Below are 27,757 nucleotides of genomic sequence, written 5' to 3' on the forward strand. Positions count from 1 at the left end.
CTCCAAAATACCTAAAGGATATTTTATAGAACGATCTGCCATTTGCAAAGTGATTTGTGTGCATTTTAGCTTTCCCATATTCAACCTATTACAGACAGAAAGGGACATGACAGACACACTTGCACCTAAATCACATAATGCCTTATCAATGAACAATGCACCTACATGACAGGGGATGGAAAAACTACGCGGATCCTTAAGTTTGGGTGGAGACTTATTTTGCAATATGGCACTGCACTCTTCAGTTAGAGCGACTCTCTCCACACCACCATAATCTCTTTTCTTAGTGATTATCTCTTTCAAGAATTTTGGATAAACAAGAACTTGAGATATTAAATCAGTAAAAGGGACCGTTACCTCAAGATTCTTGACCATTGCCAAGAACTTACCAAGTCTTTGATCGACCTTAGTTTTCTGCATCCGGTGAGGGAAAGACAACTTAGGCACAATAGGGAGAGAATCAAAAGTCTTCTCTTTCCCCTTATTCGCGCCAACATCATCAGCATTATCAACTTCCGGGACTTGAGGCTCTACATCAATTGCTTTCTCTGGTCCATCTGTGTTCCCCTTAGCAAGAGTTGCATCATCAGTGGGCATCGGGGGTCCATCATATTTAGTGCCACTTCTAAGAGTGATAGCATTGACACTTTCTCTATTTTGACCTTGGGGCGGAGTAGGTTGCCCTGGTAGTGTACTCGGTTGCCTCTGAGATAGAGTGTTTGAGCAACTTGATTCTCCAACATTCTATTTTGATTCTTCAACTCTTTGATGCTCTCATCATGTTTCTTTTGAGCTATCTCTGCGGTCTTCTGCATATTTGCAATGAGCTTATACAGATCACCCATGTTAGGCTCTGGAGTAGCACTGGTCTGAGGGGCTTGTTGCTGATAGCCTTGGTGCGGGGGCGTATTAAACCTCGAGGGAGCATTATGTGAGGCTCCTTGTTGAAATGGAGGCCTAGCAACATGTGGCTGAGGTGGATGGAACTGTGGTTGCGACCATAGTTGCTGGGGTTGAGGATTCTGAACATTGCTGCCCCGATATGAGAAATTTGGATTCCTCCAACCCGGATTAAATGAGTTTGAATATGGGTCATTGGGTTGCCTCTGTTGAAAAGCATTCACTTGATCCATTTGCGTAGTATCCTGCGAACTGTAAGAGCACTTATGACCAAAGTGACCTTGGATGCCGCATACTTCGCAGTAAGAAGATGTCACTAGAGCTACACTAGACATAGCATTGATACTCATTGGGGGAGTACCAGACTGAGGAGCCTTCAAAGAATCAATCTTTAAGTTCAAGGCTGCCACTTGTGAGGATAATAGAGAGTAGGCATCAACGTCCATCTTGCCCCTCTTTGATGTGGTTCTGGTAGTGCTATAATGATTGGCAACTAGATTGGCAAGAAAATCATAACCTGCATCCACTTCTTTGTCAAGAAAAACACCCCAACTGTGTTCTTTGTTTCATCTTGCAAACCATGGTAGAAAATCTGAACCAAGAACCATTTTTCAATGTTGTGATGCGGACATAACCGCTGCAAAGCCTTGAATCTATCCCAGGCTTCTCGAAGTGACTGTCCAGGTTCTTGCGTGAATGTGGTCAACTTGTGCCTTATTTCGGCAGTGTTGGTGGGTGGAAAGAATTCTTCCAAGAAGGCCTGTGAAATAGCACTCCACTCTGTCTCCTTGACATCGTTCAACCATGTTTGAGCCTTATCACGAAGGCTAAAATCGAATAACATAACTTTCAATTGGTCTTGAGTGACCCCTTGATGCTTGATAGTACCACACAATTGGTTGAACCTTTGTAGATGGTTAGTGGGTTCCTCAGATGGATGACCACCGTATTGATTTTGAGATACCCTGGAGATTAGAGCGGGCATGATCTCAAAGTTTATTGCCTCAATAGTTAGCATTGTGAGCCCAGTCGGAACACTATTCGAGGAAGGCACCCCATATGATTTCAGGGATTTCGACATCGTGTGACACGGTGGAGTCTGTGAGTCTAGGGACCCTGACTGCTTCTTCTTCTTTTGTTGCTTTTTTAGTTGTCGAAGGGTCTTTCCAAAATCGGGATCGGGAGGAACCAAGGTACCCGTTCTGGCAGACCTGGGCATAAACAACAAACGAGGAAAACGCAGTGAGATTGCCTCAATTGGAACTAAAAGTTCCAATGAGACAATGGAAACAGTTCAAATAAGCAAACTAAAACTAATAGAATCTAGCCGTCTCCCCGGCAACGGCGCCAAAAACTTGATGAATTAAAAAGTGATACCGAAAGTGTACGATGTCTGTTGTTAGCAGATACTTATAAAATACGGGTCGATTCCACAGGGAGAAAAGTTCTATTAGTTTTTGCCCAATTAAATAAACTATTTTAGTAAACGAAAGTTGATTTTTGAATATTATTAACTAATAAAGCTAAAGCAATAATGTAATTGAGAATTTATTGATGAATTAAAGGTCTAGGGCGTCTGTTCGGTTCACCATGCTTATACTAATCCAAGAACACAAATCAATCCATAAATGAATAAACTAAGCCGATTAGTTAAAGTACATGCTAATCCTACGGTCGGGTCTTAACACTTTCAATTCAACATATGCAGTACGATCGCTAACATAATCAGAATTGCCAATTGCACTAATCCTCTAAAAATACGATCTTTCGATTCTAATTCCTATTAGCTAGATAATCAATCCATGAAATTAGCCAATAACATGAATCAACAATTAAACCAAATCAATTGGAATTACTCAAGCAATAATCTATAAACATACAAACTTAAATGCATAACAATTATGGTATAAACATGGCTTCCCTTACTTAGCCCTAGAATAAAACTACTCGCTCATAATTGAATTACTCCCTCCGTCCCAGATTAGTTGTTAAACATGGAATAAGTGACAAGAACGAATTTCATAATCGAATGACAAGTTAATCTAAGAAACGAAAGTAATAATAATGAATTGAAGCAAAGAAATTATGAAATTACCTTAGATTGATGATTGCAATATTGAAAAAACTAGTGTTCAATGGAAAAGAGGAAAAACGAAATTAACGTGTATGGAGAATTCTAAGGGGAAAAAATAACATAAGCCCTATTAAATAATTCCCTTGAATATTTATAGGCTTCCTATTTTCTAAAATAAAATACTCTCTCCGTCCCAGATTAGTTGTTACACTTTCCATTTTCGTCCGTCCCAGATTAGTTGTTACACTTCTAAATTAGGAATGACCCCACAATTATTATATTATCTCTCTCTTCCCACTAAATTTTTTTTGTCCTCACACTCTCTCTCATTCAATTAAAATAATACCCCACTAACTCCTATCACATCTACTTTTTCAATAAAATAACAATTGATAACCAAACAACCACTTATCACCTAAAACTTTGTGCAAAGGTAAGTTTAACAACTAATCTGGGACGGAGGGAGTAAATAAAATAAATGAGAAAATAAAGATAGAAGTCGTCAATGATTGGTCGATGGAGCGATGACGTGGCAATGAAAACCGACAGCGAGAGAGACGTATGCAAGATGATGGCTTCGTCGGCTTGGGCGCGCTGTGGGCGCAACCTTGTGCTGTGAGCAGGCCAGCAGTTCGCTTAGCAAGGCGTGAGTGTGATGTGGGCGCAACAATCTTGCTGTGGGCACACCGCGCGGGCTGTGGGCGCATCGAAGATGAAGGTGTGCGTTGTGGGCGCAGCACATCGCTGTGAGCATGGCAGACGTTGTTTAGCGAGGCGACGGGGTGCTGCGGCCTGGGTGCGGCCACAACGCGCTAGATGTGGGCACAATGCGCATTGTTGTGGGCACAACGCACGATCAGGTACGTTGTTGCGACGATGCTTACGACTGACATGCGGCCACACGCGCTACATATAGACGATGATGAGGTGATGATGCCTACGAGACTGAAGCTATGGACTGCGACAATGCAACATACGTACTCATGCTATGACGATGCTTCCCACACTACCAAGACTTTATAACGAGCATCGGAACTAGCCCCGTGTCATCCAAAATAACAAATTGCCTCTATGGCCGAATAAATCAAGTTAAGTGAACCGGAACTTCCGCAAATCATTTCCGAAAGCTCCATTTTCCAATTGAACACGACGTCTTCAACACGAACCATCCAATAGCCATTCACATCACCTCTACACACTTCGAAAGCATCCAGATGACCATAAAATCACCTGAAATATTAAGGAGAACACAAACGAAGCGTAATAGAGTACAATAACGACAACTTATGCAAATGGGACCCTAAATGCAACTAAATTGACACGAATGCCTAGAAATGCAACCTAAATGCGCCTAGAATACCCTATACAAATATGATTCATCAGTGTCTTCTGTACCATCTTTGAATTCCTTATTTACCATTTCCCAACCTTTAGGGAAAGTGATATACTTGGAGGTTGAAAATGTGTAGCTATCATTGACAATCTCCACCAGTGGTTCTTTTCCAGGAATCTAAGGTCTGTAGTTTGTACTGACCCTTATTGTTCATAGTTGGCGTCATTTGATCCTGCATATCTTGTCTCTTGAGTGATCAACTGTAGGCCTGTAATACATCTTAGATGTTTTAATATTCCAGTTCTTTGAGTTTGTTGCTCTTTTTCTTGGATTTTGGAATTTCATCCATAGGCAACTTTTTTTCTGAGAGGGAATTTTATAGCCTGATAGGATTTAGTACCTATCAATGCATGGTAAGTGTTCTGAAAATCTGAGAGTGCTAATCCGGCAGACTTCAACTACGCACCAGTGCATAAGTCTTGCTAGAAAAGTGTTATGAATTTTTGGCTAAGAACTTAGCTATTAGATTCGAATGGTTGTTTGAGTATAAATCCAGTGTTAGATACCCTAAATGAAAGTGCTTTGGTGGGGAAGCTCTCTAGTTTCTTTCTTCTGCATATCTGCAACAATTGGGAAAGTTCCCCAAGGGCACTGGTAATACTCTAGTGTCTTTTGCTTATAAATCTGTGCATAACACTTGCAATTCCCTAAGTGTACAACCTTTCCTTTCCTTTAGTTGCGTTTGGAAATTGAAGTTCATCAAAATGTGATGACTTCTTTTGTATAGCATTTTTTTGATAAAATACTACTGTGATAAACTTCAATGTGTGTGCCTAATAAAGTTCGTTCATCCACTGTGTGTATTGCATGTTATACAAGTGTTGAGACTTCAAGCTAGATGCTTTAGCATTGTGATCTTATTAGTTTCATCAAACATATGGTCTTTGCGGTTTTGTCAGGTCATGAATTTGTTCTTTTATATGTAAGGAAAAGAGATTGTGTAAGAATCAAGAGATAAATTGGATTAAGCAGGGCAAGGTCTCGTTAAACAGAAAAAACCTACAAAGAACCCAAACTCTTCTGAACCTCTGAATTAAATTGCTCTAAGTCTCAGCCACCCTAGCTCATTCGGGGGCTATATAAGTTACTCTATGTCTCTATCCCAATGTCCGCCACATGGTGGAGAGGATTTTCCAGAGGTACACATAGTCTATTTCAACCAAATAGACTACAAAGTTGATAAATAACCAGCGTATCAGAACAATTTCAACTACTCTACATCAAAAAAGGAAACCCACAGATTCCCACTCAAATCACACACCTTCCTCCGAAAATTTTCAGCCACCTGAGATTGAAGAAAAAAACGTGTACAAGATTTTTCTTAGTATGACAGAAAAAACAAATATCTTAGCGAGATAATCATCCTGGCCTTCTTCTCTGCTGCATATCTTTTATGTTGACCTGACCCGGAGTTAGCGTCCACCCAAAGCTTTCTTAAGTGAAATCTTCGTTGTACGAATCTCTACCTCCTTATCACGGAGAGGCCTTTGGAAATGAAGGGCCCAAGAAGGGGCTTTTTGAATAGAACTTGTCCAGCTTTACTTGTCGTTTCATGAACAAAAAAAGCAGACACAGTCACAGGTAATCATGATTATGGTAAGCTGGATAGGGGAGGTAACGAATTTAGAAAGGTTCATTCCCACATGCATATATCCTCCCAAAGCCTGATAGAACTATTATTTTCGATACACCTGGACATTTGTAATGTTGGGTTTGGTAGGAAATAGGGATATAGCTACTGTGTAACTAAACATATCCAGGGTAGGGGCTTCTAACGGTCTTACTTGCGTAACAGACTTGTCTTTTTAGGTCTTAGCCTCTCATTGGTAATTTCAGACCATTTTCATTTGATATACTGCATGGTTGGCTTGTGTTTTCTACATATTAACTTTTGAGAACGCCTTTTCCTCTTCTTTCACACTCATTGTCATTCATTGACAAACATTTTCCTTAGCAAAAAATCTAATGGAGAGGCCACCACGCTAGCTTTGCTTCTCGTCCATCCTTTGGCAGCACTGCAGCAATGATGGGCAGTGCTGAACATTTACAATCGTTGGTAAACATAATTAGTGAAAACAGGAGAAATGAATTGAAAAATGTTAAGTGGACTAGTTGCGTATAATTTACATATAACACTGTGTTAGAAGAATATCTTCGCACTCTATACCCTGAGTTTGAACGTGGATAGAGATAGCATATCTAACATATTCAGTTTCATTATTCTGTAATTAGTTACAAATATTTGCTTATTGTATGTTAGTTACTGCCTCTAGTTTTTTAGAGTGCAAGACATTAGCTGTTCACCAATGTACTTCCATCATTATGAATTAGTGATTGATCTGATTCAAGATTACCCAAACAGTTATTCAGTAATGAGTTTGACTTACGATAATCAAATCTGTTATTGGAGACTTAACTAACGGGAAATATATATTTCAGGCCAAGGGTCATCTCTGGTTATTTGTGTTGGAATATTGACCAGCTACACGAGTACACTAAACAAGATGCTGTCTCAGTTTTCAGGTATGGAGATGGAAAAGCATAGAATATTGTATTTTCTGATGTAAAAGCCTTCTCTGCTTTGACATAATTTGCTTAACCTACACTGTTGATTAAGAATCTATTGCTAATGTGACTAATTTGCAAAGAGTTTGGTGGCCTAGGCATATATGAGATGAAGGTGGTGAATCTGAAGGTCTCCTTTTCGTGCTGTTTTGCAGGAAGCGCTTTAAGTTGGTCACCTTATGCACTTGCTGTACTAGGCATATTTATGGCTGTAACCATGTGGGCTGTTGTTGTGACTCAAGGTTGTAGGAAAATCAAGCTGCAGTACTATGGTTTCAAACTTGCTTCTACAGCCAGGTAACTCCTGTTTCTATTACAGTGTTGGCTGGTGGTTTCTCCATTTTTAACATTTCAAAAGGCAAGAGTCCATCTAGAATAGGCTTACCAGCAAGTGTAAAGGAAAAAAAAGAGGCTATAACAGCATTTTTTTCCTTGATATAATAAAGCTCAAGCAAATAAGCGGGAATATTACTGTAGATCTAAGATAGTGCTCCTCAGAACATGTCCGATGCGACATTGTTGTAGTTGCATTACTCGAATGCATTGTAATAGTCATTTTAGGGTAAAAATATTTGAGCTCCTGGTATTTTTTAGGAAAAATGGGTCAATTCGACTAAAAGTTCATAGTTTCTCTGTAAAAGAATATTATTCAAATTTGGGTAAAGAATTGTCAGCTGTTCCATGGAATACATGCTTTTAGTTTATCTGCCCATTTTTTATTTTGAAACTGGTAATTTAGAGCTTTACATATTAATTCCCTGGCTTGTGCAGAGATGAGTCTCCTGTTACCGAGGTGGAGCCCTACATTCCATTCAATATAAATCCATCTGGAATGCAGCCTGTTCTCACCACAGCATATCTTTTGGCATTTCCCAGTATACTTGCAAGGTCATAATCTCTGTCCTATTTTTATACATCTCTTGCACTAAATTGTGTATACACTCATGCTAATGCATCTCTATTGACAGAAAGTTTCCCTAAACTTTCCTTGTACCTTTAGAAAAAAAAGAAAAGAAAGAATATAGCAACACACATACATCAATGTAAGATACATTTATATTTGTATATGCATACGACAGAGAGTATACACATGTGTTTTGGTTTAGCAGTATATTACAACAATGCCTTCATCTAAGGCACCACCGCCATCTACACCACCACTTCTTGGTAAGCAAAAACCCGGGATTCCTGAGTCCCAGCACTGGAGCTGATTATATTTGCTCAGGTCCAATTTTTTCTGGGCTGCAGGCAAGGATTTCGACCAGATCATGTGTCTAGGTCCAATATTTTAGGCTGTTTTTATTGAGGCTGTGTTCTGGTCAAAGGCCTTCCCCGACCACCTCTATCGCTAACTTATATTATCACAACCATCCATGCCACTTCATAGGAATTTTTTAAAGAATAACTAAGAGTCTAAAACCACCCTTAAGTAGAGTTTTTATTCAAATAACCATCCTTCAATTGTCATCTTTGCTAACATGATGCAAATTCTATTAAAATAAGATGCAGAATCTATTTTTTTAAACATGCATTTAGTTAAAAGTTGGACAAGAAAATTTTCATTTTAAACACCCTTTCACTTGACCTACCATCTACGCACATGTATACGCACAAACACACACTACATAGAACTCACGCATATACATAGCAGATAAAATTGTAGTTATTGTTTATGCATTGGTGCTTTAGTGGCCCCGTTTTGTCATCCTTTCTCTTATGATTGATTGCTTACTGGTTAGCATTTTATCATTGTTCTTTGCAGTTTGCTTGGTTCACGATTCTGGGGACATGTTAAAGAGATATTGAACCCTGAAACAACAATTGGTGCAGCACCCTGGGTTTATTACACAATATATGCGTTCTTTGTTTTCGTTTTCAATATATTTGATATTGTAAGTATACACCAATTCCATTTTAAAGTTCCGAATGTTTGAATTTACATTTTCTCAGCTACTCTTGCTCCACAATCTCTTCATCATTTACCTATTATTGCATTAGGCTGTGTGTGTGTGAACCTAGAACATACATATCTATGATGGAAGGACCTGTTTGTGTCTTTTGTTGTTTTCTTCATATTATGAATTGCTGTCTGTGTGAATGGGTGCACAAATGTCTAATTAGCTGCACCTGTAACCTATTTACTGAAAATCCTCCAGGCCAACATGCCAAAGGAAATAGCTGAGTACTTGAACAAGATTGGTGCTAGAATTCCAAATATAAAACCAGGAAAGGCAACTGTGGAATACTTGACTAAGATTCAAGCATCAACACGTTTTTGGGGTAAGTTAGCTGACAAAGCTTTATTAGACTCACCCTTCTGTATATGAATCTCCCTTTTACTTATCTCTTTTCATTGTTCTTGTTTAATTGTATAATTATTCTTTCCTTCATGTGTATTATCATCTTATATCTTGTTTTCTGTCTTGAACTAATAGGTGGTATGTTGCTGAGTTTCTTAGCCACTGGCTCAAGTATACTTGATCATTACTTGCGACGCATCAATGAAAGTTATGCTATTGGATTTACATCAGTTCTCATCATTGTAAGTTTGGTACCCTTTTGTTTTGCTTGCGATGGATGTGCTTGTGAGGTTTGGATGTACAATTGCATTAATGTCCTAACAGCATCATGATGTGTACTTGTTGGAGACCTGAGAGTCTTGCTGAAGACAAAAACCACACAATTGGCTTTCCATGTGCTACAGGATTAATAAATACAAAATTGGTACAGGATGATTCAGGCTATCACAAGAAATACAGCATTAGAAATTTAAACCAAGAAGCAGAATAGTAGATACAGATTTTTTTTTTAGCTGCCGTAGCAAGGAGCTCCGTCAAAGTGTTTCTGTCTGCCTTGACCCAGCTTTGCAAATACCTGTTTGAGGTGGCAGGCGGACTTTTCAGTTTATGAAATTCAAACCACCCACTTATGATATGTTGCTTCTTTATTAATGGGCTCATAAAACCTCCCTTGATGATATTTACCACCTTCCTCATTTCTTGTGGCATTTGTGGTGTTGACTTTCTTGCTTGCTAAAATCGTGTGTTTTCTACATATATGTCTTATATGAGAAGCTACTCCTGTTTTTATTGAACTGCATTATCTACAGACTGCCTTTTCACTCTTTTTGTCTGCTTGCATAATTAGCATCAGGTTTATGGATATGGATGGACTTGGATATTAGCAAACAGCAATTCCTGAATCCCAAGCATAGAACTAACAAATTAGGCAAACTATACCTGCAGTATTAGTAGGATATCTTGCAAATTTTTTTAATGAAAATGCGTAAGTTAAAATAGAAGCACAAATATCATTGTGTATGATTAAATCAAATACTGGTCTTGTTCTGAATATAGCTGTCACTCTGTCAGCCTGTCATATAGCTGGTTTAAATTACTTTGGTGTGCACTTCCCAGATTGATGAATAATTTATCCCTTACGCTTATGAAAACAATTACACTTGGTTTGGTTGGCATTTGCAGAAGGAAAGTGAAGGGAGGGAAAAGAGGAAAGGGAGGTGGGAGAGTGAGCTTCTATTTCCATTCCAAATATTTCCAAGGATGGAAGGATTTGACTTATTAAAAGGGGAAGGAAAATGGATCCTTCCAACTTCCTTTACTTTCCCAAATAAGGAAAAATGTCCCCTCACCCTCCAATCTTCCTATCAAAACATATTGTTAAGCAAAATTTTCCTTCCAAAGCTTTTCAAGTAACCATAGATGTTCCGTTGCTTGGAGGCATGACAGTGTCCAATTCATGCATAGAACACGTTGCACTGTTTTGGTTTAAACATTTTGTGGTCAATACTAGTTGACACTACACCTTTCTTGCACAGAAATTTCATGAAGATCCTATCTCCCCATTTCAGAAATATGTCGTTTTGTGAACTCATAAGAAACTTGGTGAAAAATCTTCTTTAGTAGATTACTGACTTTAATCCAGGTTATCCAAGTTTCAGACATCGAAATATCCATAACCTTTGATTTCTTCGAAATTAGTAGTAGCTAAAATTCCACTAATTATTACCCTATGATTATTGATAGAACTAGTTTCTTGCTGACTTGCATAGGTATATCTTGTAGCCATTGTTTATAGCTTCGTACTTTGTAGGCATTTTTTTTAGACATTTCCATATTCTGTACAAATAGTCCTCCAATAGTATGCCTTAAATACTCCGATTTCCCATAGATGGGTATACTTTTGGACATTTCCACAGGTTTTAATTTCTAGCTTCTTTTGTGAATGTAGGTGGGTTCTATTATAGATCTGAGAAGGTCCTACCAAGCGTATAATGTAATGCCAACTTTGAGCAAAGTTCTAAGGCGGTATGGCTTGTGATCGGGTGTATACTATATATATATATATATATATATATATATATATATATTCAGGTATCCGTTTCATATCTGCTTCCTTCTAATCCGTACCCACAATGAGTAGGAGGCTAATTCTCCTCGCAAGGAGGGTTTACTAGTGCTTTTCTTTATCTTTTTACCTTTAAAAGAAAAAGGCTTATGCTCTCTTCACTTTTGTATAATCTTGTTACAGCATATACATCAATGATTCCGGCGAGCCGGCTAATCAAGATTATAAACATTTCTGGTTTGACCTTAAAGACACCAGAATTGTGAGCTCAAGACTAAAGATACTAGATGAGCAACCACTGCTAATCTGAAGTTGTACAAATCTGACACTTCTGTGAAGGTTAAAGCCTCGATGAGGTTTAGAGACGGGGCTTCCAGTTTGTCTTTTAAGAAGGCGTGCAATTCCAAATTGGCCTGTTAAAAGGATTGTGGAGGGAAGGTCAATTCTTCTGTCCGAATTAACCAGGAAATTTCAGTACTGGTGTTGCAGCTATACTAGTGCCTCGAACATCCACCACGAAAACTAGATCATACAGAGGATGCTACCGGCTTCATGACATGCTGCTTATGAGCATTTGAATCTCTACTACAGTATGATTTACATAGCGGGAGTTGAAGATTCGTTTGTATTTGTGTGGTTGATTCCTGAATTTGGGTGTTGGTACTTGGTAGTAACAACATTTGTATGAAACGAGAGTATATAATTAATTAGTAATTGGAGTAATTGGTTTTGTATCTGGACCCTGCATATGCTTTCATGTAAACTGATTTTCTGTGACACTATAATCAGGGGGTATATGGACCCTGCATATGCTTTCATGTTAATGTCATACTTCGTATTTCTTATACATCTCTATATGTTAATGTCATACTTCGTATCTCTCGTTGTTACATCCCTATATGTTAATGTCTCGTTGTTACATCCCTATATGTTAATGTCATACTTCGTATTTCTTATACATATTAATTCGGCGACCCTGTACTCTATAATCAGTACTCTATAATCAAGACTGAAGAAACTCTGTACTTCATTTGTAAAATTTAGTCAAGAAATATTGTCAACAAGAATAGAGTTTATGAATGCATTCCTAAGGAGTGTCCCATCAGATGAAGACGACATCTGATGCCTCTGCCTAAAAATGTATGCTATGACCTATGAGGTGCTACAATGCCAGGCATATGGAATTGCTATTTTGAGAAATCTCAGCATCTGTAGCAAGATGATTTCTCCTGGTCTCCATGAACTTGCAACGGAACTGTTCAAACTTTCCGCATCTTATAGCATCTCTGATATTGCCGAAAAATTTCAGATAATGGTGTGTGTTATGTCTGAAAGAAAAGAAAATAAAGGTAAAGTTTAGTAGAGAGTGATTGAATCCAAGAAGAAAAAACAGGCAACGGGAAAATTACATTTCTAGTAGGATCTGGGCCAGCATTTCATGTACATTGAGCAGGTGATTTATGTAAGCTCTTGAATGATTCTGACAAGTATAGCAACAGCATTTCTCTACAACTGGCGATGAATCCTTCCTGTGATGACAACTTTACAGAATGAGGTGCAAATGATACAATGTTGCATGAAACACATTTCCATGGAAAATTTATCAATACGCTCCTCTGCTGGTAAAGAGACAACAATACTGATGCCTCAACAGATGTTTATGTGTGTAGGTGGGTACTGTGTATTTTTTGGGGACGTGCATAACATAAGAGCGTATATGTTTCAAGATCATTTTTTGGAGGTATTTACCTGTAAACTGTGGCTCTCAAATTAATCTTTGTAAGGTCACTTCCTACATTGCTCAGCTGATAATTAGGCATCTGCATTTCCGTGTTGTCAACTGGAAATGTGAGAGCATACCCTCCAACGGTAAGTTGACATATATACCTACACGTAGCAAACCATTAGACTTGCATCCAAAAAGTAATTAATACTACGATGCAATCAAGTTTGGCAAAAATGGTGCGTACGAGGATTCAAACAGATCAATTCCCGAAGCTACACCCTGAAGGACTTCCTCTGCATGAAATAATTCAGATAATTAAAAATTAAATAAACAGGGCAAAAACATAGAATTGTTTGCAAAAGCAACGAGAACCATTTTTTTAATCAATTGAACTAAAATCACTAGTATGTAATCAACGATAAACACAAAACACAAGTATGACGGGTTGACTAGTGTAGACCTACTATAGGCAGAGGCTTCAGCCAATAGATTGAAGTACCGACTAAAGCATTTTGAATGAACAGAAAAGAACCTCAATAATAGCTCATAAGTTGTAATGAAGTTCAAATAAATAATTTGCTAATTGCCAGACTGTTTATGTACCTCACTAAAAATCAGAAGCATCCCTCGATATTCAACAATCACTTTACTAGCAAACTACTACAATAATACATGATGCAGATACCTGGAAGTCCAAGTCCACAAACTTGACGAGGTTTGTCCTCTGGCAAGATATCCTGTTAGCAGGACAAAAGAACATAAAGCCATGTCTTATAACAGTAAAATATAAAACATATTCCTGATTCAAGACTGCTCTAGTTTTAGGGGATTATCATTGTGAGAAAGGTTGATGGCAGGATCACACAATCAATTATCATACTCCTGCCTAAAGGTGTTAATTGCTTAATCCAGGATTAGGATCACAAGGAAACGTATTCTTAAGGTCAAACCAAGTTTGCACATAATCTATCCTAATAAGTCCATTTATGGTTCATACTAGTTTGAAAGAAAACAACGCCATCAATTTCCTTGAGAATTCCAGCAGTCTGATCTCAGCTTAGAGCACATGCAATATAACTATATAAGCATTGCAAAAGTTAAGCAGTCTGGTTGTGAAGATAAAAGCAATGTGACATTGCAAATCCTAAAAATAGTGATGAATCGCACTATCTCCAAAATTTCTTAGCACGTATATGTAACTGCTACTGCACCAATCAAATCAAAGAAATAGGAATTTGATGCCCACTCCTGAACATGAAATAGGCATTCTAAAAGCAGAAAGCGAATAAATTTCAATGAAAAAGCCAAAACTGAAAGGATTGAACTAAAACATTTCCTGATTTAGAACTTCACCAATACAAAATATTTAAGGATTGTTCAGAAACTTCTTATGAGGAGATGATTTAATAATTTCTTTTACTGAAGCCTAACCTTGTATCAGAAATAATGATGAATGAAATTGTGTTTATCATTTCTTACTAATATTCCATAATAAAAATATACAGTAACCTTTTTTTCATCAAAGAAAAAATGTGTACATTGTCCTATATGGATATCTAAATATTCCCCTCCTTCAGACGTCCATAACATTATGAGGCAAGTTGTTGTAGCAAAGCATCCTAAATACAACATAAAAGAATAAAAATAAAAATAAAGCCAATAAATAATTCCTTTTGAAGCTCATCCAGCCACCAAGAAAATCCACTTTGCAATGCAACAATTGAGAAAATAAAAGCACATTATACATTAATAAATGAGTCTTACGGTAACAGCATTCAGAAGAGCAGAACGTGCATCAACAGTTTCTCCAAACCCAAAACCACCAAGCCAAAAACCTGCACATAAAACAAAATGTAGCTAAACCCAAAAGCAGAAACATGTATCTCAAAGAACTCCAAATTTTCAAACTCCTAGAAAATTATGTATGAAAAAAATACTCCATATCAGGAAAGAAAGCAAAGAAGAGAAATGATACATCGAAGTTCAAATTGCAGCATGTGATAAACATGATATCCCAGAAACATTTCACAAATAAACTATGTTTCTATAAGTCACGGGAATAATTAATATAATGCTCCAATTCTATGTATTTTCTAATATAGGTTAGTTCATATATTAGCAGTTATCCACTTATCCAAAATTATAAAAGGTGAATATATCCAACTAGCTTTAAATAAAAACAGTAAAAGAAAACAAGACCATTACTACCTTCAAAACATTATTAAAAATTAAAATGGAGTTCATTAAGACTGAAAAATTCTACTCCCTCCAGGTTTTTTTTTGTTCAGCTTCTACTTAATTCCATTTTTGGCAAACACCCCTAACCCCACAATATTTACACGTTTCGCTAACCCTCTATTACTTAAACACCTTTTCTTACACTAAACCTATTACTTCATCTCTCTTAATTTATCCACCTTATTCTTATAGCCAATCACCTTTTCTAGAAACAAGAGGCTAGTATATGGGTATAGAAAAAAAGAAGTTCCGGAAGGAGTACATTCAGACAACCATTTCCAGACTACCTAACGCATCCCCCATAAGTAGCCTATTTCCACAAGTAGTGCAACAATCCACCACTCCACCAAATATTCTCCTTTTAATCGTCACCAAAATCCTCTACATGATAATATTAAACAATTAAACAAAGCGATGTTAGGAAGGCAGTGGAATTTTAATTCCTTTTCGAAATACACACATTACACATAAGCCCCATCTAATGGCAGATACATAGAAATCTAAGCTAAGCTGAGCTTCCAGTATTCCATCCTACAAACCTATTGCAAGAACTTATAAGCCAAGTATAAGAGGTTTTACCTTATTCCTTGTAACAATGTTTTGGCAGAAAACACACTCACCCCCTATCCCCGCTCACCAAGAGAAAAGGTTTTGAGGGGTGGGGTGGCCGGGTCAGGGAGGGGAGGGGAGGGGGGGAGAAAGAAAGAAAAATAAACAAAGACCATGCTGCCAAAAAAATATTACGATATCCATATCAAAAGGCAGAGGTGCATGTATACAACATTTCCAACGAGAAACAAGGATTTCAAAGGTCAAGGAACTAATATCAATCAGTCATTTAAAAGCATTTCACCTTTTCACCAAAGCCTCAAAACACAACCAAATTTCCTACAGCTCAACCACTAATGGTTCGTACCTCATATGGGACATAGAACAACACAAAATATTACTATAATTAAATAGATCCATCAGCAGATTTTTAATTACTTTCCTTTTTCACAGTAGCAATAACTTGATCCAAAACAATAGACAAAAAAGAAAAAGCAATAAACTAGACACCAGTCCTCCTTGATTCAGCTACAGGCCTTCAGTTCAAACATCTGACCAGACAAACAGAGTATCATTATTGAATTTAAAAACAAAAAATGCTACGCATCAGACATTTTGTTGATTTCAAATTAGCAGCTCGATTTTCTTTTTTCTTCTTTGGGATACGACAGAATCATCAGCTCAATTTCGTTTTTCTTTTTTGGGATACAACAGAACCAGCAGCCCTGACAGTATCTCCAAAGTTTCTCGTCTGGGGAACATGTCCATCATGAGAACTCTGTGTCTCAACGTTGACCAACCCCTAGATAGCACCACCCACACCCCCCACCACAGACACACAAAGATAGCTGGAAACTGTAAGTACTAAAGTAGTGAATGGAAGATAGACCTGAGACATCCCGTTTAACTATTTCATGTGCACATCGTTTGCGTTCTTCCATGCTACACCCTCCAACAATGGCCCCAAAAATTGATCCATCTGTCTATATATTGGAGATTAGTACATTAAATTAATAATACATATACTATAAAGCACAATCAATAAGAGAATACTAAAGCACTATACTACCAAAAAGAGTTGCATATAAAGAGATATCAAGGAATAAAGAAATCTGTAGATGTCAATTAGCTTAGTTGGTGAATGGGAGGTAGTACCCAAGAACCAAAATCGAACCCCTTTCACATTGTTGTCCTTTGTGGCTTTCTCTACACATAATAAAAGTAACAAGGAAACAGTGATCAAATCAGGTGTTCAGCATGGCAAACTAGATGTGCAAGTTAAAAGTTGATCATGATGTAATTAAGTCTACTTAGAGTTTCAAATAATAACCCTGATGTTTAAAACAATGTGCCATGTAGAAGGAGCTCCCTTCCCTTCTCAACTCCACGATCCCTCAATTTTTACCCTGCATTAGTCTCCATTGGCTCGCTGGTAAGACACATGGGTGGCGAGATAACCTTAAAAGACTTTATTATGCTGTTGAGTACCTTGGCAGCGCAGAACTGCCGCCACATAAAGCTTTCAATGTTGAAGTTTCCACTAGAGGAAAATCGAGTAGCACAACGACCTATTAAGGAAAGTTTGTGATTAAAAGTATTGCCCTTTTGTTAGGATATTCTATGGACTCGGAAACTTAATAAAAAAAAGGAGAACAATTAAAGGTGTTGTGGGGTTTTTCCGATTAGCTGATGACTAGGAGGTTTCCGGTAGAACATGGCACGATCTCAGCTCCGACCTGCAATACAAGAATATTCCTCTCGGAATATTCCCTCCGATGCCTAAGTAAGTATGTGTTTTTAAAGAGAAAGTAGAGAAAAGGCAGAGCATATAATACTTATGGTTGTTGTGAATTGAATGTCCTTGTCCTTGGGATCTGGTGCTTTATATAGTACTAGGTTAAGAAAGAATGACCTAGAATTCTCCCCATATGATTGGCTGAGCTTGGAGAAGAGGACAAGTGTCCCTCTTCTGGAGCAGTCACAATGATAAGAGACAGAAAATAGGGGAGTGATTTGTCCACGTGTAGGGCACCAGAGAAGACATGTAGTCTCCTCTTTGTGGTCTGTAGACTGCTAACTGGGCATAAGAGGTGCCACGTGTCACCATCTTAGTGGTAGAGGCTCGTACTCGGCCTCATTGTTGGACGCCTGGAAATTAAAGCGCATTGCATACTCAAACATATCCCCGACTGACAGATTATACCAGCTCCACACCCGTTTTGTGTGGATGATCCGTCCACAGAGACTGTCCACACAACTTTCGTATTCCCAGAGAAGACAGGCCTTGTCATTTCCACAATAAAATCTGCGAATGACTGCCCTTTGATGGCCTTCCTCGGTTCATAAGTGATATCAAACGCATTTAATTCAATGGCCCGGTTCAACATGCGGCCTGATGCCTCTAATTTTATGAACGGCAGTTTCAACGGTTGATGTGTATAAATCACTAGTCTGTGAGCTAGGAAGTAGGGCGGAGTTTCTTGCTGGCCATGAACAGGGCTAGGCCAAACTTTTCCACTGTTGGGTATCTCACCTCGGCATTCTGTAGTACGTGACTCACAAAGTATATGAGCATCTGTACCCCTTCCCTTTCCGTCAACAAGACTGCACTTAGCGAATGTTCGGATACTGCCAGGTACATATATAAGGCTTCCCCTTGCAAGGGACTGACAAGCCGGGGTCGAGTGTGCAAATGGTCTTTCAATTTCAAGAAGGCCGCCTCGGCTTCATCTGACCATTCGAACTTGGACTTCTTCCTGATTGCTCTGAAAAAGTAGTGGCATTTATCCCCGGCCCTGGAAAGAAATCTGCCCAGGGCGGCCAAGCAACCTATAAGCCGCTGAACTTCTTTGACAGTCTTCGGCGAACTCATATCGATTACCGCCTGTATTTATCTGGGTTGGCCTCAATTCCCCTTTCGTCAATTAGGAAACCTAGGAATTTCCCGGAAGTTACCCCAAACACGCACTTCTTAGGATTCAGCCTCATGTTGTAAGCATGAATGGTCTGGAATGTTTCCCTCAAATCAGCTAGGTGTGCCGCTCGCTCTTTACTTTTTACTATCATGTCATCAATATAGGCCTCAATATTTCTGCCAAGTTGTTTACTGAACACAGTGTTAATGAGGCGCTGGAATGTGGCTGGGGCGTTTTTCAATCCAAACGGCATAACCTTGTAGCAATATAGCCCTTGCTCCGTGACAAATGACGTTTTTTCCTGATCATCCGGCCAAAGAGGGATCTGATGGAAACCTGAGTATGCATCCATAAAACTCATCATGGCATGCCCCGCCGTGGAGTCGACAAGCCGATCGATCTTTGGTAATGAGAAGCTATCTTTAGGACATGCCTTGTTCAAATTGGTATAATCGACACACATCCTCCAGGTGTCGTTCGGTTTTGGGACGAGGACTACGTTTGCTACCCAATCCGGGTACTGGCTTGGTCGGACAAAGCCTGCATCCATAAGTTTCTTCACTTCAGCGGCTGCCGCCTGATTTCGAATCTCTCCATGGTTTCCTTTCTTCTGACAGACCGATCTAGCATCCGGGTCCACATTTAGCTTATGAACAGCCACAGTTGGATTAATGTCGGCCATTTCCTCGATAGTAAATGCAAAAATATCCTCAAATTCTCTCAGCAAATGGATCACATATGTCGGCAACGGGTCGTCAAGAGAAATTCCAATGGGCACTACCCTGTCTGGCTTGTCCAAATTCAACACAACATCGTAGTGAGCCCCAACAGGCACTGGTCGGCGTCCCTCCATGTGAGCCGATGATATGGTTAAAGTTTCCAGATTTAGAATTTGTGCCGCCGCACCGTCTTTTGCTACCTATTACATCTTTCTCCTCACCTGATCCCCAGGCATCTGGATTCAAGGTAGTTAAGTAGCAATCCCGGGCCTGCTGCTGATCACCATGTATAGTGCTGACGATGCCATCGTCACAAATGAATTTCAGAAGCATTAACTGAGTAACTATGACCGCGTTTGCCCTGTTCAGAGTGGGACGCCCTAGGATCACATTGTATGCAGTCAAGTCTTTGACTATGAGAAAACGAACGTCCATCTGTCGGAATTCCTTTTTATTTCCCATCCGGAGTGGAAGGGAGATGTCCGACGGGGTGAATGACGCTACCCCCAAAGCCGATAATTGGGTAGTGAATTTTTTCTATCTTGGAGGGGTCGTGTTGCAACCGATTTAGACATTCGAGGCTGATAATGTCAGACAAACTACCTGTGTCAACCAGAATGCGCCTAACCCTCAGATTAGCAATTTTCAGCTCGATCACCAGTGGGTCATCATGTGGGGTAGCTATTTTTCCCCGATCGGCCTCACCGATCTCTACTTTAGGAAACGGATCTGTTGTAGCCTTTCCATGCAAACATTACTTGCCCTTGCCGCTTGGCATAATCTTTTTTACCTCTCATGGTTGGACCCCCAGCAACCAACGCTCCTGATATGACGGCCACATACTCGGGGTCGGTTCGGTTACCGTCATCCTCTGAAGGAGGTGACTTGTTCTTTTAGTAGGACTGTTTTCCTGAGCCTCCAGTATTTCTGCTAGTGTAGTTCTTTAAGAAACCCTTGGCGGCAAGGCCGTCCAGTGCTCTCTTCAAACTCTTGCACTCCTTGGTATCATGTCCAATGTCACCATGAAAGTGGCAGTATAATTTAGGGTCCTTGCTTTCCGGCGGCGATTTCATTGGGAAGGGCCGATCAATCTCAAATTTGGAACCAACGTCCATGAGGATGGTGTACAGATCTGGGTTATATTCAAAGCGTTCCCGATCATAAGTCCTGGGCCTCTTCTGCCCGGCTGCCGCTGAGGCTCTGTCCGGCTCTTTTGTGATAGCCCATGTTCCATTTGGCCGGCTCTTTTTCTCAAACTTTCCTTTCTTTACAGTTGGTTCTGCGGTGTCACTTCCCCTAGGATCTTTTGGAACGCTACAAATTTCAGTTGCGTGGATGAAGCTGAGGCCTTCATCCAACACTTCAGCCATAGTCCGCACACTTTTCTTCACTAGATCAAACTTGAAAGAGCCATTTTTCAGTCCCCGAATAAAATTGTCAAATGCAACCCCATCCGGCAAATCCGGGATTTGCCCCGCTTCAAGGTTGAATCTCTTTACATAACTCCTCAACGACTCATCTTTCCCTCGCTGAATCCGACTCAGATGCATACTTGTCTTCTTTTCTTCTTTGTGAGCCATGAACAGGGTGGAAAACAATAGCTCAAGCTCGGAGAACGAACTAATGGTCCCAGCACGGAGTCTCTCGAACCACTTAAACGCTACACCCTTCAATGTACTTGGAAAATACTTGCACCATGTGGACTCATTTGTTTCTTGCACGTACATGTGATGCCTATAAGCTAGAAGATGCATATCCGGATCAGTCGTCCCGTCATAGGCATCAATGTTAGTCGGCTTAACCTTGGGCTCTTTAGGTGCTCTCATGATGTTATCTGCAAAGGGGGTGGAATGACCGATGGCCAGATGGGATACTCCTTGTTGAATGTGATACACAGGGTCTTGGTACTGCGAGTATGGATGTCGCCGAGAGGGTTCCTGCCGCCGGGTATGCAGACTCGGGTGGGTAGCTCGCGGACGCGTCTGACTTAAGTGCGTGTAAGTCGGACGAGGAAGAGGCCGGTCCTGCATAACCGGGGTGGAACCCGTATCAGAGAGCTCAGATTCAGAATTGGGCACTAGCTCGGCCTGTGATTGTCCACGTCCTCGAGACGTTTCTCCAATCAGTCGCTGAGGCAACCTGCGCGGCAGGGTGAGTTTGAGCCGGATTGGCTTGATTCCATGGCAACCGTCTTCTGGCGTCTTCCTCCGCCTGCCTAGTCCAGACATTCGGGGACGCATGGAAAGTGATGGTCTGATTTTCGCCGGCCGCTCTCGGTTGTCAGGTGCCCTTATGTTATAAATTAGCATATTCCTTTGCACCTCAGCATTGACCGTCTTACCTATGTCAGCCTGGAAGCCGGCCAAGATGGCTCGTAGGGTTCCAACCGAGACGGGCATATCTGAGTTCTCTTCTATTATGGTGTCAGCCCGAGGGTCCAAGTGTCCTCCAGGGGGCGGGTGGTTCGCCTGATCGTCTTCCTCACTGGACACTTCTAGCTCGGTGGCATGACGAGGAGTGTGTCCTGCAGCAAAAGTCCGAGCGGCATCACTCGTGATTCTTTGGATGGGCGTCTGTTGGTGGTGCTCAGACGACATTTCCCTTTCTAGTGCGCTCCTCTCGAACAAACCACCCAGGTTCATTTTCAGGTCTTTGATCTTCCATATTACCGTACCTCCCCACAGACGGCGCCAAATGTTGTGGGGTTTTTCCGATCCGCTGATGACTAGGAGGTTTCCGGTAGAACACGGCACGATCTCAGCTCCGACCAGCAATACAAGAATATTCCTCTCGGAATATTCCCTCCGATGCCTAAGTATGTGTTTTTAGAGAGAGAGAGTAAAGAGAAGGCAGAGCATATAATACTTATGGTTGTTGTGAATTGAATGTCCTTGTCCTTGGGATCTGGTGCTTTATATAGTACTCCCTCCATTTCTTTTTGTTGTATCCGTTTCCATCTTAAGCGTTTCTTTTTGTTGTATCCGTTTCTATTTTTGGACATACATTTTCTCCTAAAATACCCTTATATTTCTATCTAATTACCAAAATACCTAAAGATTCCCCACCTAAATTTCCTCACCCCTATTATTTAATTCTTTTCTCTTCCCCATATACCCACTCTCTCACCTCCTTTATCACCCATCATTATCACTCCTCTCTCTTACCTTATTTCTTTATTATTTTCTCTCTTCTTTTTTTATTATAATCTCTTACATACAATCATTTTTCTTACACCCAATCATTACACTTATACCAATACAATTAAGATTCCAATTTTCTTAAAAACACCACCCTTTTCCAAATGGATACATCATTTAGGAATGGAGGGAGTACTAGGTTTAGAAGGAATGACCTAGAATCCTCCTCATATGATTGGCTGAGCTTGGAGAAGAGGACAAGTGTCTCTCTTCTGGAGCTCACAATGATAAGAGACATATATGGGCTTTTTGGGCCCTGGAGTGAAGTAATGAGTCATAAAGGCTGGCCTCAACCCTTCCTCCAGAAAATAGGGGAGTGATTTGTCCACGTGTAGGGCACCAGAGAAGACATGTAGTCTCCTCTTTGTGGTGCCACGTGTCACCATCTTAGTGGTACAGGCTGGCACGGTAATTTTGCCCACAACAAAAGGAATACCAACAACTACAGATTTCAGAGCAGGTAAGGTTTTGTAGAGAAATTTTATTGAAACTAGAAAATGGTATAATGACAAAAGCAGAATGATAATATCCTTAGAGCTGATAAAGATTATAAATTTTCCAATTACATTTTACACCATAAAATAAAGGCTCCAGAAATTTTTCATAGAGAAACGTTGAAGTAAAACAAGATAGAAAAGTCTATTAGAGATTCAATAAGAAAAGTTACTTGTTCCTAAATTTTGTCATTCCTCCAACCACAAAACTTAGATAATGGCTAGCATTCACATGGCCAAATAAGGTTCACCCCTCCTTATCTCCCCAAACTAACGTAATTCACCGGCGAACACATTAAGGGAGACAACAAGCAAAACCAATGAATCCCCATAATCTCACACAACTTGTGTCACTAGAAGTTCATAATGTCATTATCAACAAATTGTAAGCGAAGATCGCACAGATGTGGCAAGTAAGTTTGTGCCAGCTCTTTCACTACAACACAAGGATAATGTACCGTGAGCCCCAGAGCTAACAGTAATATAAGGAATGGTGATAGCACCTCCTTACCAATAGTAGTTATCAACATACATATCTATTAAGTAGAGTAGATACCGCCATAAAAACCTACTCCGTATTATGTATCATTCATTCATTATCATTACCCCATTGCCTCAAAGAGGCTCCCGCAAGAAGCGGGGTAAGGGGGGTCGAACGTATGCAACCTTACCCCTGCAATTGAAGAGAGGTTGTTTCCAATTGACCCAAAAGTGATAACGGGACGACAACGGGATGATCATCTTCTACTTCATGGAAAGGAAGCAAAGAGGTTTTAAGAGTCATTTTGATTTAGTCCATTACATCCCACATCCAAAAGAACAAATGAATCTTTGGCTCCATCGGAAATGGACAATAAACTATGTTATCTGAGTCGTAAGGTGATTCGGCTTAACTAAAGCATAAAAGTTAGACTAACATGAAGCTGTGGGATGAGTGATCTACCCAAGGAGATCCTAAGTTCCAAAACCTATACAATTCTAAGCACCCAAGTGACCTTGCCTAAGTATATGAAAAAAACACATGCATATTTAGACTTAATTAAGAGGTGCATAATAAGAATCCTGATGAAAGATTTACCAGTAGATGAATAACAATTTTAATAAAGTACTTTACCAAACAACAGTTTTTGCAGAAGTTCCAATAACCATACATAATTGAATTTAGATGAAGAGGAAACCAAAACTCAAGAGCCATGTACCTTTTTTAAGTTGATACATTCATCAAGCCAGCGAATAGTTCTATCTACTGAAATCTTATTCCGCTTTTCAGTAACCCAAGCAGGGACTTCATCAGGGATACTCACTAACCAATTTGGGTCCAAAGAAGAAATCATTTTCATGTATTCCGCAGGCTGAATCTGAAATCATATTTATGAAACTAAATTAGAAACCAATGACATGTTAGAGTAGAAAATGACAACAGCTTGAGATGATTAGTCCAGAAGATTACCAAAAGACGCCCATTAGGAGTTTGAAAAGAGGCTCCAAATTTGTTAGTACTATTGGGTTCTGGAATGCATACGATAGAATCTCTCAAGTTTGCCCCGAATCCATACTCTTGCAGACCAAGCATTTGGTGCAATCCTCCTACACTAGACATTGTCGGTGTTGACAAGCCTCCCACACTGTAGGACAAACATCTGAAACATGTAAAAATTTACCCTTTCAAAATCTTAGAGCTAAATATTTAGTTTTACATAAATATTTCCAAATCCCAACAAAATCGAAGGGTTTTGAACTAAAAGAGAATATTAGTTATACAATTCCAATTGTTTTTGTTTTTTACAAGCAAAATAATGAAAAACTATGTAAATTATTCACATTTCAAAAGTTCTCCACATTAAACAACTCAAAAGCAATAATTCACACAATTTTGTTCTTGTACAATTTTACTCTTATACAATTAAACAACTCAAAAGCAATAATTCACACAATTTTGCTCTTATACAATTTTACTCTTATACAATTAAACAACTCAAAAGCAATAATTCACACAATTAGTAAATAAGTAATATTACGGCCAAGCATACGTTATAATGTGAGCAATGGAAAAGTAGAAAGGTACAATAGAGACTAAAAAGGAGGAGAGAGAAAAAGGGACTTACAAGTAAAGAGGGGAGAATTGAAGGAGATGGGAGTCCGGCGAAGGAAGAGCGGAGAGAAGGTCAGGAGAGAGAAAGTGTGGAAGACCCTTTCGAGTGGCGAGCAACAGAGATGGTGTCTCTATGGGAACCACGCAATTGGGAAGTTGCACCACTCCCACCCGTGCTTTGCCGTTGCTCAACGCTTTTACGCCGAACTTCATTCTCCTTTTGCTCCCGTCTGCTCTGTTTCCGCCGGGTAGAACAGTGTTTTCAATTAAATACGGATTATTGTATTAGCCCCCTTTTTATGTTTGCAAAAAAAAAAAAAAACACTTTTAACCTTTTTTTTTCTTTAGAAATTCGGTTTTTTTTGGCCCCTTTTCCGAGCAATATTTGAAGATAAAGAACCAAAGAAAAATATTGGATCAAAACTGAAGTGAAATAAGCTAAATTAAACTTATTAGACCATATATTGAGTATTATATTGCTCTAAAAAAGAATTATGCAACAAATAATAAGGAATGAATAAGAAGCAAAAATGATGGAAAATATTATTTTTTTTATATTTGAAATGGAATATAACTATGTAACTTTTTTTAATAAGGTAAAAAAAAGAGAAACAACATTAAGAAATCCTCATCACGAAGGAAATTCCTAATGCATCAGAGAAAATGATAGGACCTAAACTAGAGTTTTTATATAGGTCAATATTTAAACTAGAACTAACTAGATGACCAACATTAGCAGACTAATTTGCTACTCTATTTGGTTCCAAGTAGATGTGACGAATCGTCCAGTTTGTGAATGAGTTGAGAAGCATGCGAATATCAATGATGATGTGATCAATTATTCCTAGAAGAAGTTAACCACCAAATTAAAGGTTGTCTCCTTCGATATGGATGTTGAGAATACCTTTATCCCTTGCTAATATGATACCACGGTGGAGGTAGTGGCTTCTGCAATTAAAGAGGAGGTAGTACCCAAATTGTAAGTGCAGGAGCTGAGTAGAAGACTTTCTGAGTTGTGGATGATGACCATTGTTGTCGTTGAGGTGTTACAAACGGAACTGTTAAAGTTGAGTTTAAAGAAGTAAGGAGGAGGAGCCTCCTATGCCACCAGGATGTGATGAGGTGGGGGAGAGTTTGAAGGAGCAGGGCGTGTACTAGGAGTGCCTAGACAGTGAAGAGAATAGATGTGAGTTCTAAAACTCCACTCTTTGTGTGAAAATTGGGCGCGATGGAAAATTCTAAAGAAGTTATGAGGGTTATTTCTAAGTATAGTCCATTACGTTCCTTCCATATGCTCCAAATTAGAAAGAAATTTTTTGGAATTGCAATTTTATTTTTCCTAGTTTGAGCCAAAGCCTGATCTATGGCGGTGAAATTCATAGGAGAATCTAACCAATATTTAGTGAAGGGTAGGTCCCAAAGTTCTCTAGATGTGGAGCAAGTAATGAAAAGGTGGTCCATTGTCTCAATATGTTGGTTGCAGAAAATACAGTTCTTCATAGGGATAATTTTCCTTTTAAACAGGATATTGCGAACACCAAGACTGTGGTGAAGAATTTTCCATAGGAAAATTTGAAGTTTTGAGGGTACATCCATTTTCCAGATCCAACGTCTGTCCCATTTGGGTTGATACGGGTTGATTCCGCGTGCAAGCCAAGTAGCAGATTTTACGTTGAAGGTTCTTGCGGGGTTCGGCCCCCCATACCGGAACATCGGACATCAAAATGACTGGTAACGGATTACCAATAATCAATTGCACTAAGTGGTTTGGGAGACGACTTTTAAGTTTGTCCAAAGTGTTTGACCATTTTCGAGCCTACCAAACCTTAACATTTGTTATCTTTGCTCCCATCATTGTGCGCATGGAGGGTGTTCGCAAACATACGTGTCCCTTGGGTGGAGGCGCCTTGTTCCGAATTCCCCTGTAATACCTCGTATTTTTCTATAATTATAAATATATTTTATTATATTTATAAAGCATTTCGCCGTACTTATAAAGTATTTTTATAAATTAATTTCATTTAATGAGAATTAAATGCTTTTTATTTCTGATTAATTTAAATATTAATTATTACGAAAACCGAATTTTATTAAATAGATTCAACGAATTTATTCAACCCAAACCATCGTTGATGCTGTGTGTCGCGTGCCCTCGCCCCTCCCCGCAGCGCTGAGCCTCGAGCTCGCTGCTGCTCGTGTGTCGAGTGCCCCGCGCCAGCGCCCTGTCCCTCTCGCCCTTGTTGCGCGTTGTCGCGCTGCTTGCGTGTTGCGGTGCGTGTGTTGTTGTTGTTGCGTTGTTTGTTCGACGCACACACACACAACACAATTAATTGTTGTGTGTGTGTGTTGTTGATTGGGATAATCAGATTTTGTTTTCAAAAATATTAATTTTCAGTTTTAAATTGATTTAATTATTGTGATTAGTTTAAATATTTGGGTTGTTTAAATTAATTAAAACGGTTATGAACACCGTATTGGGTTAGTATTGTGCTTTAATTAAAGAGATTGGTTTTGATGATTGAGTTTATAA

At 39.4% G+C, this 27,757-nt stretch overlaps 2 protein-coding genes across 4 annotated transcripts in view; one reads left to right on the forward strand and one right to left on the reverse strand.

Moving 5' to 3' along the window:
• Positions 1-12,144, forward strand: part of LOC110786237 (preprotein translocase subunit SCY2, chloroplastic) — a 28,020-nt gene extending 15,876 nt beyond the window's left edge. The window contains exons 7-14 of one of the 2 annotated variants that reach the window (XR_008919851.1): positions 6,807-6,890; positions 7,088-7,229; positions 7,704-7,820; positions 8,695-8,824; positions 9,089-9,212; positions 9,368-9,474; positions 11,181-11,323; positions 11,481-11,613. Coding sequence is in view for 1 of the 2 variants with exons in the window: in XM_021990768.2 (XP_021846460.1) it covers positions 6,807-6,890; positions 7,088-7,229; positions 7,704-7,820; positions 8,695-8,824; positions 9,089-9,212; positions 9,368-9,474; positions 11,181-11,257; positions 11,481-11,607 (908 nt within the window). In the remaining variant the exon portion in view is untranslated. Of the gene's footprint in view, positions 1-6,806; positions 6,891-7,087; positions 7,230-7,703; positions 7,821-8,694; positions 8,825-9,088; positions 9,213-9,367; positions 9,475-11,180; positions 11,324-11,480 lie in introns of both variants that reach the window. The other variant, XM_021990768.2, reaches the window with a different exon arrangement.
• Positions 12,145-12,307: 163 nt separating this feature from the next.
• On the reverse strand, positions 12,308-25,646 carry LOC110786238 (uncharacterized). 2 transcript variants are annotated; one of them, XM_021990769.2, is made up of 10 exons: positions 25,241-25,646; positions 24,586-24,775; positions 24,335-24,493; positions 16,700-16,793; positions 14,788-14,858; positions 13,709-13,760; positions 13,268-13,316; positions 13,047-13,184; positions 12,707-12,826; positions 12,308-12,625 (listed from the first exon to the last, which is right to left on the reverse strand). In XM_021990769.2, exons 1-10 carry the CDS (start codon positions 25,438-25,440, stop codon positions 12,460-12,462), a joined length of 1,239 nt encoding a protein of 412 aa, XP_021846461.2. In that variant the 5' UTR covers positions 25,441-25,646; the 3' UTR covers positions 12,308-12,459. The 2 variants fall into 2 exon arrangements, with proteins under 2 accessions (XP_021846461.2, XP_021846462.2); XM_021990770.2 differs by having other exon boundaries at positions 24,586-24,760; positions 25,241-25,512.
• Between the last annotated feature and the right edge of the window lie 2,111 nt (positions 25,647-27,757).

The sequence above is a fragment of the Spinacia oleracea genome, chromosome 4, assembly GCF_020520425.1.
Source record: "Spinacia oleracea cultivar Varoflay chromosome 4, BTI_SOV_V1, whole genome shotgun sequence".
Classification (NCBI taxonomy): Eukaryota; Viridiplantae; Streptophyta; class Magnoliopsida; order Caryophyllales; family Amaranthaceae; genus Spinacia; species Spinacia oleracea.

What these genes read in the sequence shown, in the direction of transcription:
- LOC110786238 (XM_021990769.2), bottom strand. Translation starts at nt 25,440, where the DNA reads ATGAAGTTCGGCGTAAAAGCGTTGAGCAACGGCAAAGCACGGGTGGGA. An exon ending in AGTTAAACGGGATGTCTCAG is followed by an intron (nt 14,859 to 16,699) that starts GTCTATCTTCCA and finishes TTTTATGTGCAG; the next exon opens with GTTTTTGGCTTGGTGGTTTT. An exon ending in ATTGATCTGTTTGAATCCTC is followed by an intron (nt 13,185 to 13,267) that starts GTACGCACCATT and finishes TGCTACGTGTAG; the next exon opens with GTATATATGTCAACTTACCG.